Below are 18885 nucleotides of genomic sequence, written 5' to 3'. Positions count from 1 at the left end.
AATTAAATGCATCCCTAACTAGCTAACATGAATAATTCTTAACTCCTTAAACTCGAAATATTAAATATTTTAATATTTTATCATCCACAAACATTATTTGTTAATGGTTAGTTTTAAAAATGTTTTTCTATCAAAAATATTAATTTTGTTAATCAATATTCTAAATATACTGTTTAAGATTAACTCAATTATAATTTATACTAAATAAAATATTTAAAAATATAAACTTTTTTATTTATTTTTATAATGATTAATTTATGTGATATATATAGACTTTGCAACCATAATATATTTGCTTAATTGAACATAATTTTAGTTATTTCTAAAAAAACATGAAATATCTAATTCTACAAGAAAAAATATATATTTAAAGATGTTTTTAATTTCATATATTTTGTTACGGAATTGACCATAAAATGATTATCTAAAATATTTTCATATTTTTAAATCTTTAAAGAGAAGTATTAAAATTTTAATGTAGAGATATAGATAATAAAATGATAAATTAAACTTTTTTAATAATTAACAAAATCAAATATGTAGATAAAAAGGAGGATAATTTTTAAAATAATTCAGAGAGAATATTTTAACTAATTACAGATAATATATAAAATGTACCTTCATATAGGAGAAAAGAAAAAAAATATTAAAGTTATAATTAAAAGAGTTAAAACTAATCATGCATTTCAATGTATATTATAGTAATATTAATACTAGATTATTAATAATTAAAAATAAGAATTTAACAATAATAGATGACACGTGAGAAGTGTGGAGAGAGTGGAAAGCTCACGCGAGCAGTGAATACGTATGATCCTTGAATATGTATAAAGTAGTTGTACACACTGGCGCGCATACGCTCACCTTGTCTATTATGTGTCTCTCTCACTTTCATCCATCTCGAGTGTTGTTTCTCTTCTCTCTCCTCCTAACTTCTATATTTCCTCTTCTTTCCCTTCTCCACACCCAACCCTAACCCTAATCACAAAAATTCACAATCCTTTCCACATTCCCACCCCCAACCAACACACAGCGCTCGCTTAAAACCCTAATTCCGACACTCCAAAAGATCGCAAGCTCCTCTTCTCGATTCGGCAAACCCTAATAATGGACTCGCAACAGAACAATCTTTTCGAGACCGCTTCGCAACCCGACACCGGCAACGACGCCTACACCTTTCTCGAGTTCAACACGCAGGGCGAGGATTTCGACTATCCCGAGTTCCGCGACCCGATTAGGTCGCCGGTTGCGTGGCCAACGCCGTCTGATTCGCTCGCGGACCCGTCGGAGCGAGGCGGCGGCGGGGGAGGCGGTTCTGATCACCAATCAGATACCTCGCCTGTCTCCGCGGCTCCCGGGAGTGCCACAAAGGGCGGCCGGTCGGGGAGCGGTGGTGGCGGGAACAGCAGCCAGATGGTGGATGCGCTCGCGGCGGGGATGAGCGGATTGAATTTCGAGGACACCGGTGATGATGATAACTATGAGTATGGGAAAGGGGATTTCACTGAACACGCTTGCCGGTATTGCGGGGTTTCCAATCCCGCGTGTGTTGTGAGGTGCAATGTGCCTTCTTGTCGCAAGTGGTTCTGTAATTCTCGGGGGAACACTTCTGGATCGCATATCGTCAATCACCTGGTTAGTTTTTTGTCGCTGCATTTGCCGTTTATTGTGCTGTGTGATTTTTGGACTTGTTGTTCCTTGTGTTTTGTTTAGTGGTGGGGTTGCGTGTTTAGAAATTGAGGAGTAAGGGTACGGTAATGGTGTGGCCTGTGGTAGTGACATTTGAAAACTTAGAAGCCTTGGTCTTTTAATGATTTCATTCAAATTTTGGGTGAATAAGCGGGGAGGATTGAAGATATTCATGCACTACTCGAAATCAGATTGTTTATATGAAATCCTTGATATTTTGGTGGAATAACTAGCGTGCATGTTTGTGGAAGTAGTGCGTGATTCTTCATGTTATTTAAAATTTTAATCCATGCTGATAAAAAAATAGAGTCTTTGAGCGAGAAGATATCTGGCTTGTGGGCTATGGTTATGTACCTCGTATGAGGCTTGAGGGTTCTTACCTATTGGGTTCAAAACACGAGTATGACAAGATATACCAGGTTCCCCAAATATAGAAGGGTAGTGCTTGCTTGTTCTTAAGCATGAAATGATGTATGGATCTATTCTGTCGAGATAGTAATTAATTATTTGAAAAACTTAAAGTTAGTTGAGTGGCCCCTATCACATTTTCATCAAAGTTCGCATAAATAATCCAAGTCTTCTGTAAAACTTGAGTTTTCAGGCAAAGTTTTCATATGCAAACATACTATAACCAAACATGCCACCAAAATGGGTTTCCTCTTCAAGTTTGGAACTCCCCACCAGCAAATCAAACATAACCTTGGTGATTGATTGCGTTTTAATATAATAATGACTTTAGATGAAGAAGTCAACATAATAGTTACAATAAGAACAAAATGGAAAGCAAATTGAAGTTTTCCCCCTTTTCCCTTGTCTTCAAGAGTTGAGTTAAATTCCTGATGTGGCTGTCGCATATGCATTTTATTTGTTTTTATCATTATAATTAGTTTATATTCACCTTTTTTTTCTGTTAGACCAAGTTCTCTCGAGCATAGTTGCCTTATTGAGATATATCATATTTCCACATTTGAAGGATTGTTTTTATTAAAGGCAAAATTGCAAATTTGGTCCCCTATTTTGTCTCAGAATTCTATTCTAGTTCCCCTATAATTTAATTCGCGAATTTAGTCGTCCAGTTTTTTGCAATCCCGTTATTTCAGTCCCCAACCCCGAATTTGGATGTTGACTGTTAATTGTTTGCCTTGACTATCACATGTCACACTTTTATTGGATGTTGACTGACATGTGTCACGCTTTTATTGGACGTTGACTGTCACGTGTTGTGCTTTTATTGGACGTTAATTTTGTGCACCTAATTAACGTCAACCTCCAATAAAAACATGATACATGGCGGTCAACGTTCAATAAAAGTGTGACACGTGGCGGTTAAGGTAAGCAATTGACAGTCAACGTCCAATTTTGGGGTTGGGGACTGAAATAACAGGATTGCAAAAAAACTAGGGGACTAAATTCGTGAATTAAATTATAGAGAGATCAAAATCCAATTCTGAGACAAATAGAGGGATCAAATTTGCAATTTTGCCTTTATTAAATCATGAATTATCATAAAATATGACAATAAATGCTAAATTGGTTTTAAGCATAAAATAAAAGACTTGTGCTCTTATAAAACAAGAGACAATACTTAATTTAACAATGTTAGTTATGTATTCTTAATATTCTGTTGTTGAATTCAAAAAATAATAGTAAGTAATAAATAAGGCACATACAACAGATTCAATAGGAGATGTAGTTGGCAGTTGTAGCATTTTTTTTTGGGTTTTCACCCAAAAACGTCCTATTTAAAAGACTTGTGCTCTTATAAAACAAGAGACAATACTTAATTTAACAATGTTAGTTATGTATGTATTCTTAATATTTTGTTGTTGAATTCAAAAAATAATAGTAAGTAATAAAAAGGCACATACAACAGATTCAATAGGAGATGTAGTTGGCAGTTGTAGCATTTTTTTGGGTTTTCACCCAAAAACGTCCTATTTGACATTTGTAGTAGATTTTTGCTCTTAGATTTCTTGGGGGGGGGGGGGGAGGTATTTTGTTTTGGCTCGGCCAGATCCAAACTGGTGTGACCCAACAGAAAATAACCCCTGAAATAGTTATTTTCTTAATAGTCTGAGTTGTTTAAGCCATCATTTCAGATGCAGCTTTTTAGTGTTTTGGGCTATGATTCAGTGCCATTTTGCTATTCTCTTTGTAATTAGTATTGCCAGACAGTTGTAATCTGATGTAGTAGTGTGAGTGGGATTTTAATAACCATGGTTTGAATCTGTTATTCAAGTTTGTCTGTCATGTATACTATATATTTTATGACTATATGGTAGTTACACTTGTAGAATTTCTTATGTTGCAAAAATCAAAGAAAACCAGCTAAGTGAAGGGCAAAAAAATTAATCTATGCATTTGCTTGTATGGCACCTACCTACTTATGTTCCTTTAATTATTATTTTTCTTATGAATAAGAAAACATTATTCTCTCATTTATCTCTTTTAAACACTCTACTCTAAGCTTGGTTTAGTCTGACTTAAAAATAAAAACCGGGGATGGGAGGTGATTGGTGCCCCACTGAGGAAAGCTAGAAAACCATAAACATAGAAATAACAATATTATTTGTATCTGTGCTGTCTCCTTTGTCTCTTCTAATTTTTCTCTCCTATTCTATTATATCTTTCATTATTCATTCCTGGTTTTCTTAAGTTTTAGTTCATGAATTTATAATTTTTTAGAATAAACCAGTCTTTTATTTTTGGCTGAGTGGGTAGATAATAGATACACTTATGAATTTGGGTTCAAACTTTACCATTGTTTTTTATATAAAAAATGTGTTTATTTGTCTAATAAGTGATGAGTCTTTTATTTTCTTGCTGTTATGCGTAATGACGAGAATATATATTGGTCTTTGTGAGCAAATGTTGCTTACTTTTGTTTGTTTCTTTTTTAAATGTAGGTTCGGGCTAAACACAAGGAAGTCTGCCTACACAAAGATAGTCCGTTGGGAGAAACAATTCTTGAATGCTACAATTGTGGATGTCGTAATGTGTTTCTTCTTGGATTTATTTCTGCAAAGACGGAAAGTGTAGTCGTCCTTCTTTGTCGTGAACCTTGCTTGAGTGTTAATGCCTTGAAGGACATGAATTGGGACCTTAGTCAATGGTGCCCCTTGATTGATGATAGGTGTTTCTTGCAGTGGCTTGTCAAGGTTACCATGTTTCCTTTGTATTAATTAATTTAATATTATATGTTTTGTCCATCTGTCTTCAAAACATCTTGTTTTCTGCTGCAGATCCCATCTGAACAGGAGCAGTTAAGGGCTCGCCAAATAAGTGCACAGCAAATAAATAAGGTGGAAGAGTTGTGGAAGACAAATCCTGATGCTTCTTTTGAGGACCTTGAGAAGCCTGGTGTAGATGATGAACCTCAGTCCGTGGCTTTGAAATATGAAGATGCATATCAGGTGTGTTCAGGAATCAGGATGGCTTTTTAATGTTTTACATATGTAGTATGTGGAGTCTGTCACAATTTTATCGTATACACTTGAGTCTTATTTATTACATTTCTTGTCTCATTGTCTCAGTATCAAAATGTATTTGCTCCTCTTATTAAGCTTGAAGCCGATTATGATAAGGTAATATTTGTTCTTTACTCCACTGTAATACATTCTATCATATAATAGCTACTTTGCGTTTTCTCTTTTTTTTCCTGCATGTATCTCTTATTGCTTTACCTTTTCCTCTTATCTTGTGTTATGTTTTTACTGTGTATTATATGTTGTGTTGATGTAGATGATGAAGGAATCACAAAGCAAGGACAATGTCACTATCCGATGGGATATTGGTCTTAATAAGAAGCGTGTTGCATACTTTGTATTTCCAAAGGTGCTGTATCTTTTGCTTATTGCTATTGTTGTACATCTTATTCAGTATCTTGTCTTATGTTCTTCATAGCTTGTATTCAATCTTTTCTTTATTATTTTTTATTTTTCTATTAATTGATAAACAACGATGTCCCATATTGTAGGAAGATAACGAGTTGCGGCTTGTGCCTGGTGATGAATTACGATTGCGTTATTCTGGTGATGCTGCTCATCCTGCATGGCAGTCAGTGGGTCACGTGGTATGTATGGATTTTATTTTTCTCTAGTTCTCTAGTATTAATTAATCAAAGTCCCTGGTTTTCTTAATTCTCACTTATTGTCCCCATGCTGTTCGGAAAACTGTTGATCAACTTTTGGCAAAAAACGGGCCAATAAACATAATGAAGAAAACTATTTTCAGATAATGAAAATTGTACTTTTTTTTTTGGAAGGCAAAAATATATATAATATTAATAAACAGAACAGTACCAGAGGTACTGAAGAGATCAGATACAAGACACCTAAGGTGCCACCTTCCAAAAAAACGAAAACCCAACAAAACCCCACCACAAAAGGAGACAATACAAATTAACCAAAGGACTCCGAAAGATTGGTAGACCAATGGTTAAATAAAGTATTGAAACCTTTCTCTCTAGCGTATCTCATACATAGATCCAATTATCTTTCAACCATGGCCCAATGCCCATTATCTCCTTTTTTAGATGTAAAGGAAGCATTATTGACTGCTATATGTTATTTTGTTTTATTGTTCACTTGTTTAGTGTATGCGTGCAACTTATATGGAATAATGTGTATGATTTTATAGATATATTATGTTAGCACTTTATTTATATTATTCCATTATATGCTGTGTAAGATGCTTTATATTCTATTTTCAGATTAAGCTAACTGCACAAGAGGAGGTTGCACTGGAGCTTCGTGCTAATCAGGTGAATTTAGCATTAGTTTGTGATGCTTATATTGTGCCTTCAATTATCTGTGCCTTGTGCTCATTGCCCTTGTTATTTGCAGGGGGTTCCAGTTGATGTTAACCATGGTTTCAGTGTTGATTTTGTCTGGAAAAGTACAAGTTTTGATAGGATGCAGGGAGCTATGAAAACCTTTGCTGTGGATGAGACAAGTGTTAGTGGGTAAGTTGGCCAATGATTAAGTTTTATGACATCAGGTGGATGCCTTGTATTCCTCCGTTTCTTTTTATGTTATTTTTGTCCTTCCTTTGTTTTTTCACCGAAATTGAAGATTGCCATGCTCAGGGTTGTATTTTTATTATCAAACATGACAAGGGACTTGGCTGTAGTTCTATTTGTTGCTATTAATTTCAGTGTACTAAGGAATGGGCTAGTAAAGGGACATTATAAATTGCATTTTTTTAAAATCTTTTTATGATATGGTTTTGTTAGATAAGCATCTTTTATGATACGTGAGTGAGTGTCATGTGTTTTTTGGATGATTTTGGAGCCAGTTGTGAGGTTAAAGTTATACTGCAGCATAAACTTGTAAGGGAACATCTCTATAATGGAAATAGCATTGCACCAGGGTTATTTTTGTTTTAACTAATTGAGGGATCTTTAAATAATAGAGGTTATGATTTTGTTTCAATTGTGCGGTGCACTTTGTTTATCTGAAAATTTGACAATTTCTGATCAATATTTAGGTATATTTACCATCACTTATTGGGTCATGAAGTTGAGGTTCAAATGGTGCGTAATGCCCTGCCTCGTCGCTTTGGTGCACCCGGGCTTCCAGAGCTGAATGCATCTCAAGTATGCTGTTGTTTCTTCAGATATATGTTAATTGATTTGTGATTTTCGTGCTAATATGTTTGATATTGGTCTGTTTTTTCCTGCTATATTCCATGGCAGTTAGCAGATTATCTGCTGCTTTAGGGAGTATGCTTTAGGAGGTGGGAGAGAACATTTTGTGAGGGGGGGATTGTAATCGAAATATATGATACTGTCTTTGCCTTTACTTGGATGTTCGAATTGGATGAGGAAACAGTGCTTTAAATAAAAGAAAGAGAAAATTGTATAATTCAATTATTTTTTTCTCTAATAAACTATTATGTTAACATTGTATATTTGTATTTTAACAATGTTTTTGTTAAAGATATATTTTGACTCAAGGATTAAAAACCTGAATAAAACTGGAGAAATGCCTTGTAACCTTACTGTATCATTTTGTATGAGATGCAACATTATAAAATAATCTTCTGTTCACTGATCACCTATGCTTGCAGGTTTTTGCTGTCAAGAGTGTGCTTCAGAGGCCTATTAGTTTGATTCAAGGACCACCTGGAACTGGTAAGACCGTAACATCTGCAGCACTTGTATATCACATGGCCAAGCAAGGCCAGGGGCAGGTATGTTCTTAAAACTTTTCTAGATATCATTTGTGTTGTGTTTATTCATTTATTCCTGATTCTCAATTTATTTTTCAGGTTTTGGTTTGTGCTCCCAGTAATGTAGCTGTGGACCAGCTAGCTGAAAAGATAAGTGCTACTGGATTAAAGGTATAGTCGCTGTTTGTTCTGTTCATGAGTTGGTTATATATGAAAATAGTGAAGCTCCTGTGTAATACATATCTTTCATTTAAGGTTGTGAGGCTTTGCGCAAAGTCAAGGGAAGCTGTGAGTTCTCCCGTTGAGCATTTAACTCTCCACTATCAGGTTAGTGTTGCATTTACTTTGACTTATATTCTTTTCATATCATGGCCAAATGCTGTATACTTTGATTATTTTCCATCTTTAGTGATGCATTTGAAATTATGAACCACTGCATGATGCATGTGAATGTAAATGGTGTCTCTTGCAGGTTCGACATCTTGACACATCAGACAAGAGCGAACTTCATAAGTTACAACAGCTGAAGGATGAACAAGGTCAGGGTGCCATTTTTGCTCAAAAAGCTACTCAAACTTAGAAATATTACCTGATTTGCAGACTTAGTATGGTTGATTTGTATGCATTTTATGTTATAGCCTAATTAATTTAGTTAAATTTCATACATCTCTTTTTATCCAAGAAATTTACAGTAATCCTGTTTGCATTTCTAGTATCTAGGAAAGAGAGATGTCATCAATCTTCTTGAATCTTCACTTTATCTGTTGAGAAAATAAATAGAAATAGTGCTTTTGCTGCTAGGCAAGTGTTATAATGATCTAGGTTTATATTTTGTTCTCCCCATATAAAAGAAATTTCTCTTTCTGCCTTCCGATGTTCTGTTATTTGTTACAGATGATGCTATGTTTTAACTTGTACTGGGTGAGGCTAATATGTATGAGAGTTAAAAATGATGATTATTTTGTTGACTCATATTTCAGGCGAACTTTCCAGCAGTGATGAGAAAAAATACAAAGCACTTAAGCGAGCAACAGAAAGGGAGATTTCTCAGAGTGCTGATGTGATCTGCTGTACATGTGTTGGTGCTGGAGATCCTCGGCTTGCAAATTTTAGGTTCCGTCAGGTTGACATACTTGTACTTGCAATGTATAATTGTCACATTCTTGATCACTTTTTACACTGTTCGACATTATTATATTATTTTCCTCAGGTACTTATTGATGAGTCCACTCAAGCAACTGAACCCGAGTGCCTTATACCCTTGGTTCTTGGAGCAAAGCAGGTATTTTTTCAAATATGCACTTGCAGTTGTGTGCTCCTAGATCATCAATGTTTTAACAAGATGTTTCTGTTTAGGTTGTTCTTGTTGGTGATCATTGTCAGCTTGGTCCAGTTATTATGTGCAAGAAAGCAGCCCGTGCTGGGTTAGCACAGTCACTTTTTGAACGCCTTGTTCTACTTGGTGTCAAACCAATTAGGTTGCAGGTAAAGGATGTTGTAGGTCTCATGGAAAAATTACTAACTACCTGCTATGATATCCATACCCTAGGTTTTTTCATTGTTTTATCCAGGCTTGTAATATCCCATTGTGACTTTTGTTTGGCTATTTTTCTAATTTTGTTCACTACAAAAACTTTTAAGAATTTTTTGTTTTATTGTCTCAAACAGGTTCAGTATCGTATGCATCCATGCCTTTCAGAATTTCCCTCAAACAGCTTCTATGAAGGCACCCTGCAAAATGGAGTCACTGTTAATGAAAGACAATCTTCCGGAATTGATTTTCCTTGGCCAGTGCCAAACCGTCCCATGTTTTTTTATGTTCAGGTACTGTAAATACATGTATGCAAATATTGTTTTCTTTCTTGTTGAAATATTTCCATCATCATCCACAGACATCGTGTCAAATTTTTTGTTCTTTTCATGTTGGGCCCTTGTTGTCCCATGTGTTTTTCTTTCAACTTTCTTTAATTATTTGCCTAACTGTTTACTAGATGGGACAAGAAGAGATAAGTGCTAGTGGAACATCTTATTTAAATAGGACTGAGGCTGCAAATGTTGAAAAGATTGTAACTACTTTCTTAAAAAGTGGTGTGGTTCCAAGTCAGGTATTTTTTGAACTGTAACAAATGGGTTTACACTGACACTTTTAGTGTTAATATTAATATTCTTGTGAAATGTTAAAACAGATTGGTGTGATAACACCTTATGAGGGGCAAAGGGCTTATATTGTGAACTATATGTCAAGAAATGGTGCTCTCAGGCAGCAGCTTTACAAGGAGATTGAGGTTTGAGACAGTTATCTTGATTTCTATATGCAATCTCTGTCCTTGTTGCAGCTGCTACATGAGTTTTATTCTTTTCAGGTTGCTAGTGTTGATTCCTTTCAAGGAAGGGAGAAAGACTACATCATTCTGTCTTGTGTTAGAAGTAATGAACATCAGGTTGAACACCTTATTCTTTGTTTTTGGCTTTTCAAAGTTTGCATGCTGCAAATATCTGCATTTTGAGCCATTATCAAGAATTTGAGTGATCAATGGATTCCTGAATTTGACTTCTATACCTCATGTAGGGCATTGGATTCCTGAATGATCCTAGGAGGCTCAACGTTGCTTTGACACGAGCAAGATATGGCATTGTTATTTTGGGAAACCCTAAAGTTTTGAGCAAGCAGCCTCTATGGAATAGTTTATTGACTCACTACAAGGTACATGCGTTTTGAGATTTTACTGCTGGTGCTATTGATTTCATAAAAAATGTGCTGGTCTAGCAAGAACCAGAAGATAATTTGAAATGTTTTTGCTAGTTGCAGAATTCTGATTTTTTTTAACTGCCCGTCTATGATTCATCATTAAAAGTTCTCTCATAATAATAATAATAGTGATTTCATATCAATTTCTTTTCTGTAGTGTTGTTTTGTTTTCTAAAAAAGCTGATCTTTTCTTCCCCACTTTCTAAACAGGAGCATGAGTGCTTAGTTGAAGGGCCTTTAAATAACTTGAAGCAAAGTATGGTTCAGTTCCAGAAACCCAAGAAGGTAGGTGTTAAAGGATTAGATAGTGTTGATTTAAGTTTTTTGTGATTGTGGTAGGGTGTTAATGCTTTCAGTGTAGTGCTTTTGTAGCGAGGAATTTGTTTTTTGAGAATATTACATATCTATGTCATGACTGTTTTAATGCAGATTTACAATGAACGAAGGCTTTTTTATGGGGGTGGACCTGGAATTGCATCTAATGATAATTTTGGTAACGTTGGATCTGGTGCTGGCACAAGTTCAGATCGGAGGAGCAGTCGAGGAAGGGGTATGTAATTTATAATTTGTTGGATAGGGTGTTTTTGTTTTTCATGAATACACTAGTATATCCTTGTGGTCTTTGGTATGTCTTTATGGTCCCAATAAAAAAACTGTAGTTTAGAACTTTTCGAAGGTCTAGTGGTCTTTTTCAAGTTCTTGTCATTTCCTACACCTTCCGCCTTCTGGAGCTTTTGATATTTTGATCACTTAGATCTATGATGACTATTTTTTTCTTTGAACTGTAGGATCTTATATACCTCCTGGTCCACCAAATGGAACTCATAAGCCTGGAGTGCATCCTGCTGGATATCCTCCTGTGCCAAGGGTTCCCTTGCCTCATTTTCATGGTGGTCCCCAATCTCAACCATATGCCATTCCATCTCGTGGGGCTGTTCATGGACCTGTTGGGGCAGTTCCTCATGTTCCATCTCCAGGGAGTCGAGGTTTTGGGGCTGGGAGAGGTAATTCTGGTGCTCCTCCAATTGGCAATCATCTACCTCATCAACAAGGCACCCAACAGCCTATTGGATCTACATTTAACTTCCCTGCTCTAGAGAATCCCAACAGCCAGCCATCTGTTGGTGGTCCATTATCCCAACCTGGGTTTGCCAACAATGTATGTACTTTCATTGTACAAACTTCATGTACTCTATCTTCATGTCCTTGTCATTTTTTTTCCTGTCTGGGTTATGACTATATTTTTCCTGTGGATAATAGATGCATGTTCAAGGGGCTGGCCAATCATTTCGTGATCAATTTTCTATGCCTGGAATGTCCCAGGTACTTACTGTGACTTGGTAGAAGCTTGGTTTTGTTTCAATGCAAAATTGGCTCATTTTTGTTCATTTTGTTTTAAAATTATCATCAGGACTTCTTGGGCGATGACTTCAAAAGCCAGGGATCTCATGTTCCGTATAATGTCACTGATTTCTCTACGCAGGTTTGTGAATTAATGTTAATATTGTACATACTATATTTGTTCTTTAGATGTAAACTAGCCTTGTTTATCAGCAAATCAGGGTGCATGGCTTTGTTATTCCTTTTGTTTAAACATATTAGTTAGATGTTCATGTCCATTTGTTTTTTTTCCTACTGACACTTGGACCAACTTAAGGCTTCTCAAAGTGGATATGCTGTTGATTATGCTACACAAGGAGCACAAGGTGGATTCCCAGGGAATTTTCTTAACCAGAATTCTCAAGCTGGATATTCTCGCTTTGGTTCTGGAAACGACTTTATGTCACAGGTTGTTGAAGTTTGCTAGTAATGAGCATATTCCCCATTGATTTTGGTTGCCATGTCCTTAATGTTCTAATTTTCTATCTCTTAATTCACAGGACTACATGGGCCATGGATCACAAGGCCTTTTCACTCAGGTGGGGTTCAGTGATCCCTTGCAAGATGATGCAACACAGAGCCATTTCAGTGTGGCAAATGCCAACCCTCTTCAGTCCCAGGTTTCTGTTAGTTCCAAGCTTTTTATTATAAGAGCAATAATTACAGAAATTGAAAGGCTGTGGTTGTTTTACTGATTGATTTTAGGAACTTTTATTTCATTCCTGTTTTGATTTACTCAACACATATCTTTTCCTCTGGTAAATTCTGTTTTATTTTTGCAGATGAATTCTCTTTACTCCCAACCTTTTGCTCACTACAACACACAGCCGCTTAACATGCAGGCTACCCAACAGCAGCCTCAGGCTCAGAACTCCCAAAATCAGAAAATCCACTATAACGTTTGAGGAACTTTAGGAGCTTAATGTGGCTTTGATGGGTTATAGTCTTTGCAATCAGCAACTGGGTTTGTGCCTGTCTTTTGTGCTGAAATACGTTTGCATGTGACATCCGAAGGATTGCCTTGGGATAGCTATATCGAGGAATTGGTATATATGATTTCAGTTGATGGAAGTTTGGGGCATTACGAAGATACAAGCAGGCGCATCCCGGGCTGAAAATTGATAAGATAACCCCCTTTACCGTACTGAAGTTTTGTATTGTTTGGGATTAAGGTGAAATTGTTCGAGAAAGCATTACATGGAATGGTTTTGTCGAAAGGGTTTCGATCTTGAAGCAGAAGGGGCAGTTTACATGTCGGTGAAATACTGAATATAGTAATCCATACGGCACCAATCATCGCCAAGGAAGTTATTATTGTACAGAAGGCAGGGATGCGGTGAACCCTTTCAGCTCTTCCTGACATGTAATTTTTCAACTCGATATTATAGACACAAGTTATATTATGCAACTATTGCCACTCGTAATTTTCTGTGGCATATAAAGGTGTGATAATTGTTTCCTTGTAAATTAGTTATCTTATAAGTGCAACATCTGAGTGCTTTGAGTAGTAATTACGCAGAGATTTTTAATCTCCTGGTTAATAGCTAACTGGAGTTGGAAGTTACAAATCTGAAGATGTCTACTGTCCTCAATGGGTGATATGTAATGATGTATCGTTAGTTGAGACGATTCTCGTATTTATACAAATTACATCGACCGGAGACACTGGACTAGAAAAGTGATAGGGAATCCCTTCCTAATGAATTTTTAAGATAATTTTTATGAATACAAAGGCTCCGAAACAGTAATTTCAAATTAGTATGAAATGCAGTTTGCGATTAATGATTAGCAGCTGCTGCATTGTCCACAAAAGTTTAGTAACACAGTGGTACAAGCGCGAAAGGAATAAACAACGTAGAATCAGTACAAAGAAAGTTGGTCCGTCTTTCTTATAATGGGAACTTGTCCTGTCAGCTGATTTCAAGACGAAGCCTCAAGCGCAAAGCATTTAGACCTTTGGGTTGTTGTTATGCTCACTCAGCACAATTGTTGATACATCCAGCATAATAGTGTGATTTTCGTTTTAAACTGACACGGATTGTTAAATCCGTAAGTGGCTCATTTGATTTTTTTTTTCCAAAAATATTTTACAAATTAATTTAAAATTAATGATCCATAGAAATTAAATCTATGACTTTCTGACCAATTGAACTAATAGGTCATTTATGTTATAAAATAATTAATGTTGATATATGTAATATTAAAATTTTTAATGTATATTTAGTGTGTATATAAATTTAAATAATAAATTTTATAACAATTGATTTTGATTTAATAATTAATTTGTTTACCTATATACATTGTAAATAAAAATCATAGATTTATTAATATAAATTTATTAATGTGTTTTTTAATCTAATAATGTATTTTTTTTACATATATAAATTTTAAATAAAAATCATAGGTTTCATAAAAATTCATATATGTAAATATATTAATTATTATATCAAAATTAATTGTAACAAAAATTATTATCTAAATTTACATGCACATTAAATATACATTAAAAATTTTAGTTTTATATATAATAATATTAATTATTTTATAATATAATTGATCTATTAGCTCAATTGGTTAGAGTGTCATGTTAATAACACAAAAGTCAAAGTTTGATTCCCGTTTGGGTCCTCCTTATGAGGTTTATATCCCAAAGGCCTAGTTTGCCAACAGGACCAACACAGTGAGGTACACTCTTTTCAGCGTTTCGGACAGTGCTCCCTTCGGGTTCGGGTCGAAGAACACATTGGATATGAGAACAAGGCGTCAATTTTTTATTTTTTTATTATCGTGGCATATATACAAAAAATTTGCTTTTCATAATTGGATGTTAAAAGGTATTATATCAATCTTAAAAATTAAAGAAATAATGCATTTTTTTAACAGTAAAAAAATAAATTGAACTAATTAAATAAATTAGTAATATAGCCTCTTATTAATAAATATTTGTACAAAATAAAAGTTATTAATTTAACTATTTGATTAAAAAAATTCATCATGAAGATTAAGTCTATAAATTTTAAATCTGTTTAATATTTTATTAAAATAAATTTAATCTACTGTATAATTTATTTTTTACTATAAAATTACATAATTACAAGTGTTCAAGTTATCTAAGTTTTGGTGTGTATAATCATTTAGTTAATACTTTTAAAATATTCAACGGTTCAATTATAAAAGTTAATTTGCATAAAGATTATTAAAGAGATTAATTTTGATTCTTAGAGCAATTTAATTAAACACATTGTTAAAAAAACGTTTATTTTGTACAAATAAATCATTTTAATTAAGTTTAAATACATTTTTTCCAACAATTTAACTTTTTTTCATTTTCTTTCTGGTATTTTTTTTGTTTTAGGTATTATAAAATGTGTTTTTTATTTTTAAAGCATTTTAGATAATATTTTTTAATTATTCAAAGTATTTTTTATTATTTAAAGTGTTATCTAAAGTGATTTAAAGATAAAAAATAAGATAAACATACTAAAATAAAAAAAAATACAAAAGACAAAAAAATAGTAAAATTGGAAGACAAATATATTTAAGCCTTTCAACTATAAACATAAAGATTTTTTACATTATTTTCTTTTTTCATTAATTAAAATCACATTAAATGTAATTTTTAAAATAATTATTATAAAAGTTGAAAAAAATAATTATATAACAGTTTATTTTAAATAAGTGTTTTTAAAAAATACCCCATTTGCATGTCATTATTGAATCCACAAACTTATCATACTCAAAATTATTTATAACTAATATAAAGATAAATACGTAATTATAGCCTATATTTAAAACTACAATAGTAAACAATAAAGATTCTTAATTGGGAAGTACAGTATATAACTGTAGCTTCCGCACAGTTGACTCATTTTGACGCAGATATTATTATTATTATTAATTGAAAGAGTTTAGTTTTGGAAACACGCACACACTACTATACTAATTTCAGTAGGACTCTGGCATTCCATATCCATTTTTTCCAACTCTCCTCTGCGTTTTGAAGAAGTTGAAGGGTTTCTTTTCTTCCTCATTCTCTATGTATCTATCTACCATTTCATTTGTTCTCATTTTTCTTCTGCCGTTTTCACTTGTACTTTTTTCGCTGCATGTTTTCAGAGTTGGGAACAAACACAGGTTTTCTGATTTTCGTTTCTCTTCGCTCACTCTCGCACTCCGCTAAGGTATCTATCTATCTATCTTTCTCATACCCTAACATAACACATTCCTTCGTCTTTACGTTTCTATGTTTATGCTTCGATTCTTGTTCTTTCTTAACTGCGTGCTTTAGATTATAGGGATTTATTACTTTAACGGCATGTGATTTTTGGCATTTCATGTTGGGAGTTGGGGTTTTTTTTTTTTATGTTTTTGCCGATTGCAGAGTCATGACAATACTACTAGCTGTTCGTGATTTTCCGGATGGATGTGGAGCATTTCCGAAATTTGTTGAGGATATTAAGAATAAGAATGATCAACATTTAGCAAGAAGGTATCTTCCTCCACGAAAAGCTTCAGCTGTCAGAGACTTCCTTCCTTTATTTGGAGCATGCAATGACATGGATGTGTGTCAAGAAGAGGGGAAGAAAGTGGGTCTACAAAACCTCGCTGTAGATGACAACAATCAATTGAAAAAAGTATCAGCAGCTGATGATGTAAAAGAAGAAGTTAAGAGTAACATTCAAGATGACTATAGTCGCAAGAGAAATATTGTGGACTTCTATCAAAATCAAACTGATTCTGAAAGGAATGTTACTGAGGGACTGAAGGAGCTGCGTGCATTTGAAGAACCATCTTCTCAGATGAAAATGGCGCCGGAAAAAAAGTATGTCACACTCCCTGATCTTCATCTAGTTAAAATGAATTCCAAGGCTGAGACAAGGCTTTTGGATATAATATCTCTTGTTCTGTGCATAATTTGAAAGGAAATTTTATAGATTGCAGGTCTCATCATCAGACATGAAAGTGGTACTTGGTTTCATGGTTAAATCAGAATGTCCTTGGAGGTCTGGTCAAGTTTCCTCCCACTTTAAGTTGGGAGATGCTAAAAATGAAGACAAGAGAAAGAAAGTGGTTTCTTTTGCATTGCCTGACAGGTCTAGAAGAGCTATCAAGACTAAATGTAATTTTGGGCAGAAGCCTTTCAAAAAGAAGGCAAATTCTGCTTCTGAAGGTATGGGTGAATTAGAAATTTGGGGAAAGGAGGGCTGGCTTGACCCTGTTGAAAATAGTGAAGAATCACATGAGTTCGATGTAAATGTTACTCCCTCTTCTCATTCTAATTTCACTGGTGGTGATGAGAGTGACTCGGATGTGACCCGAGAAAAAGTGAGGGAAGCATTACGGTTGTTTCAAGTTGTTTGTAGAAGTCTTTTAGAGGAAGGAGAATCAAAGTCAAATGAACTAGGGAAAAGAAAGAGGGTTGATTTAATTGCTGCAAGGATTCTTAAGGACAATGGGATTCATGTTAACTCAGGCAAGAAGATACTGGGCCCTGTACCTGGGGTTGAAGTTGGTGATGAGTTTCAATATCGGGTGGAGCTTAATATAATTGGCCTTCATCTTCAGATTCAGGGTGGCATAGATTATGTGAAGCACAATGGTAAGATCCTTGCGACTAGTATTGTTGCTTCAGGTGGCTATGCTGATTATTTGGTCAATTCGGATGTCTTGGTATATTCAGGGCAGGGTGGGAATGTGATGAGCAATGACAAAAAACCTGAAGATCAGAAGCTCAAGCGGGGCAATCTTGCTTTGAAGAACAGTAGTGAGGAAAAGAATCCTGTTAGGGTGATTCGCGGCTCTGAATCAATGGATGATAAATACAAGACATATGTATATGATGGGCTGTATGTGGTCGAGTCATATTGGCAGGACAGAGGATCACATGGGAAGCTGGTTTATAGGTTTCGCCTTAAAAGAATTCCTGGTCAAAAGCTTGCTTTGAAGGAAGTGAAGAAATCTAAATAGTTGTTCAAGACAAGAGAAGGTATATGTGTTGATGCTATGTTTCTTTTGGAAAAAAACGAATTCCCATATGTGCTGTGAAGTGTGAACACCATAGATGATGAAAACCCCCTTTCTGTTTTAGTACATAACTAGCTTGCATGATATATTGATATACCCTTTTCGTCTTCCTGCAGATGGATGTGATTGTAAATGTACTAATGGATGCTTAGACTTGGAGAAATGTTCACGTTTCTTCTCACAAAACCTCTTTGTGGTTGCCCGGCTACCCTATGAATTAGAAATCTGTCTGATCTGAGGGTTTTCATGCATGCTTGTAATAAACTTTTTTTAGTAGAGATATATGTGTCTTTCACTATTCGAGTCACTACAAGCCTCAAAGTTTGACAAAGTTCTTTTTTTTAGAAGAGCTTGACAAATTTCTTCTATATTATATTCAGTTCAAACTCAACATCACTAATTAAGTGCAATTATTGTAATAATCTTCCATAGCTTTAACTATATTTAATTTAAATAAAAAAATTCATTAAATTTAAATGTAAAAAACTTTATTATATGCAACAAAGCAAAAAATTAAATATTTATATAGAAATGGAGAAAGAGAGAAGATACATTCTTAGAATAATTCTTAATAAAATTATTTTTAATAATAACTATTTGTAACAATTAATTTTTAATAATTTAATTGTTAAATTAAAAGGTTTTTCATGTAGGTTAAGACTACAATTTTTTTTATAAAATTTTAATATTATTTGATACTAAAATATTCAACAGTTAAATTAATAAAAAAATTGTTAAAAAATATTGAAGACCGTTTACTTTTATTCTTGAAGTAAATTGACTACACACGTGTTAAAAAAAGTTGTTTCACTTAATAAATACTTTTAATTTTTATAAGGATTTTTACACTGTTCATTAATTAAGAATCACTT

The 18885-nt window shown here is 34.2% G+C and overlaps 2 protein-coding genes across 3 annotated transcripts; both read left to right on the top strand.

The window, feature by feature from the left end:
* The first annotated feature begins 861 nt into the window (after positions 1 to 861).
* LOC100793750 (regulator of nonsense transcripts 1 homolog) lies at positions 862 to 13456 on the top strand. The gene is made up of 29 exons (XM_006590532.4): positions 862 to 1635; positions 4596 to 4847; positions 4932 to 5102; positions 5223 to 5273; positions 5431 to 5523; positions 5666 to 5761; positions 6401 to 6451; positions 6534 to 6652; positions 7177 to 7285; positions 7759 to 7881; positions 7960 to 8031; positions 8116 to 8187; positions 8333 to 8399; positions 8841 to 8983; positions 9071 to 9142; positions 9217 to 9345; positions 9529 to 9684; positions 9852 to 9965; positions 10047 to 10145; positions 10224 to 10301; positions 10430 to 10564; positions 10820 to 10894; positions 11039 to 11159; positions 11398 to 11768; positions 11870 to 11932; positions 12021 to 12092; positions 12267 to 12398; positions 12490 to 12609; positions 12772 to 13456. The coding sequence occupies exons 1-29, from the start codon at positions 1108 to 1110 to the stop codon at positions 12892 to 12894; spliced, it is 3807 nt and encodes a 1268-aa protein (XP_006590595.1). The 5' UTR covers positions 862 to 1107; the 3' UTR covers positions 12895 to 13456.
* A 2402-nt stretch (positions 13457 to 15858) lies between these two features.
* LOC100792689 (histone-lysine N-methyltransferase, H3 lysine-9 specific SUVH3) lies at positions 15859 to 18404 on the top strand. 2 transcript variants are annotated; one of them, XM_014763815.3, is made up of 5 exons: positions 15859 to 16002; positions 16106 to 16170; positions 16371 to 16811; positions 16924 to 17975; positions 18130 to 18404. In XM_014763815.3, the coding sequence occupies exons 3-4, from the start codon at positions 16375 to 16377 to the stop codon at positions 17954 to 17956; spliced, it is 1470 nt and encodes a 489-aa protein (XP_014619301.1). In that variant the 5' UTR covers positions 15859 to 16002; positions 16106 to 16170; positions 16371 to 16374; the 3' UTR covers positions 17957 to 17975; positions 18130 to 18404. The 2 variants fall into 2 exon arrangements, with proteins under 2 accessions (XP_014619301.1, XP_006590593.1); XM_006590530.4 differs by having other exon boundaries at positions 16924 to 18404.
* The last annotated feature ends 481 nt before the right edge of the window (positions 18405 to 18885 follow it).

The sequence above is a fragment of the Glycine max genome, chromosome 11 (genome assembly GCF_000004515.6).
Source record: "Glycine max cultivar Williams 82 chromosome 11, Glycine_max_v4.0, whole genome shotgun sequence".
NCBI lineage: Eukaryota > Viridiplantae > Streptophyta > Magnoliopsida > Fabales > Fabaceae > Glycine > Glycine max.
This window is presented reverse-complemented; position numbering and strand designations above follow the sequence as displayed.

Bases quoted from the DNA above. Each gene is read 5' to 3' on its own strand.
- LOC100792689 (XM_014763815.3), top strand. From the start codon at position 16,375: ATGACAATACTACTAGCTGTTCGTGATTTTCCGGATGGATGTGGAGCA. The intron at 16,812-16,923 runs GTATGTCACACT...GAAATTTTATAG, and splicing joins AAAATGGCGCCGGAAAAAAA to ATTGCAGGTCTCATCATCAG.
- LOC100793750 (XM_006590532.4), top strand. From the start codon at position 1,108: ATGGACTCGCAACAGAACAATCTTTTCGAGACCGCTTCGCAACCCGAC. The intron at 8,188-8,332 runs GTTAGTGTTGCA...TGTCTCTTGCAG, and splicing joins ATTTAACTCTCCACTATCAG to GTTCGACATCTTGACACATC. The intron at 10,565-10,819 runs GTACATGCGTTT...CTTTCTAAACAG, and splicing joins GTTTATTGACTCACTACAAG to GAGCATGAGTGCTTAGTTGA.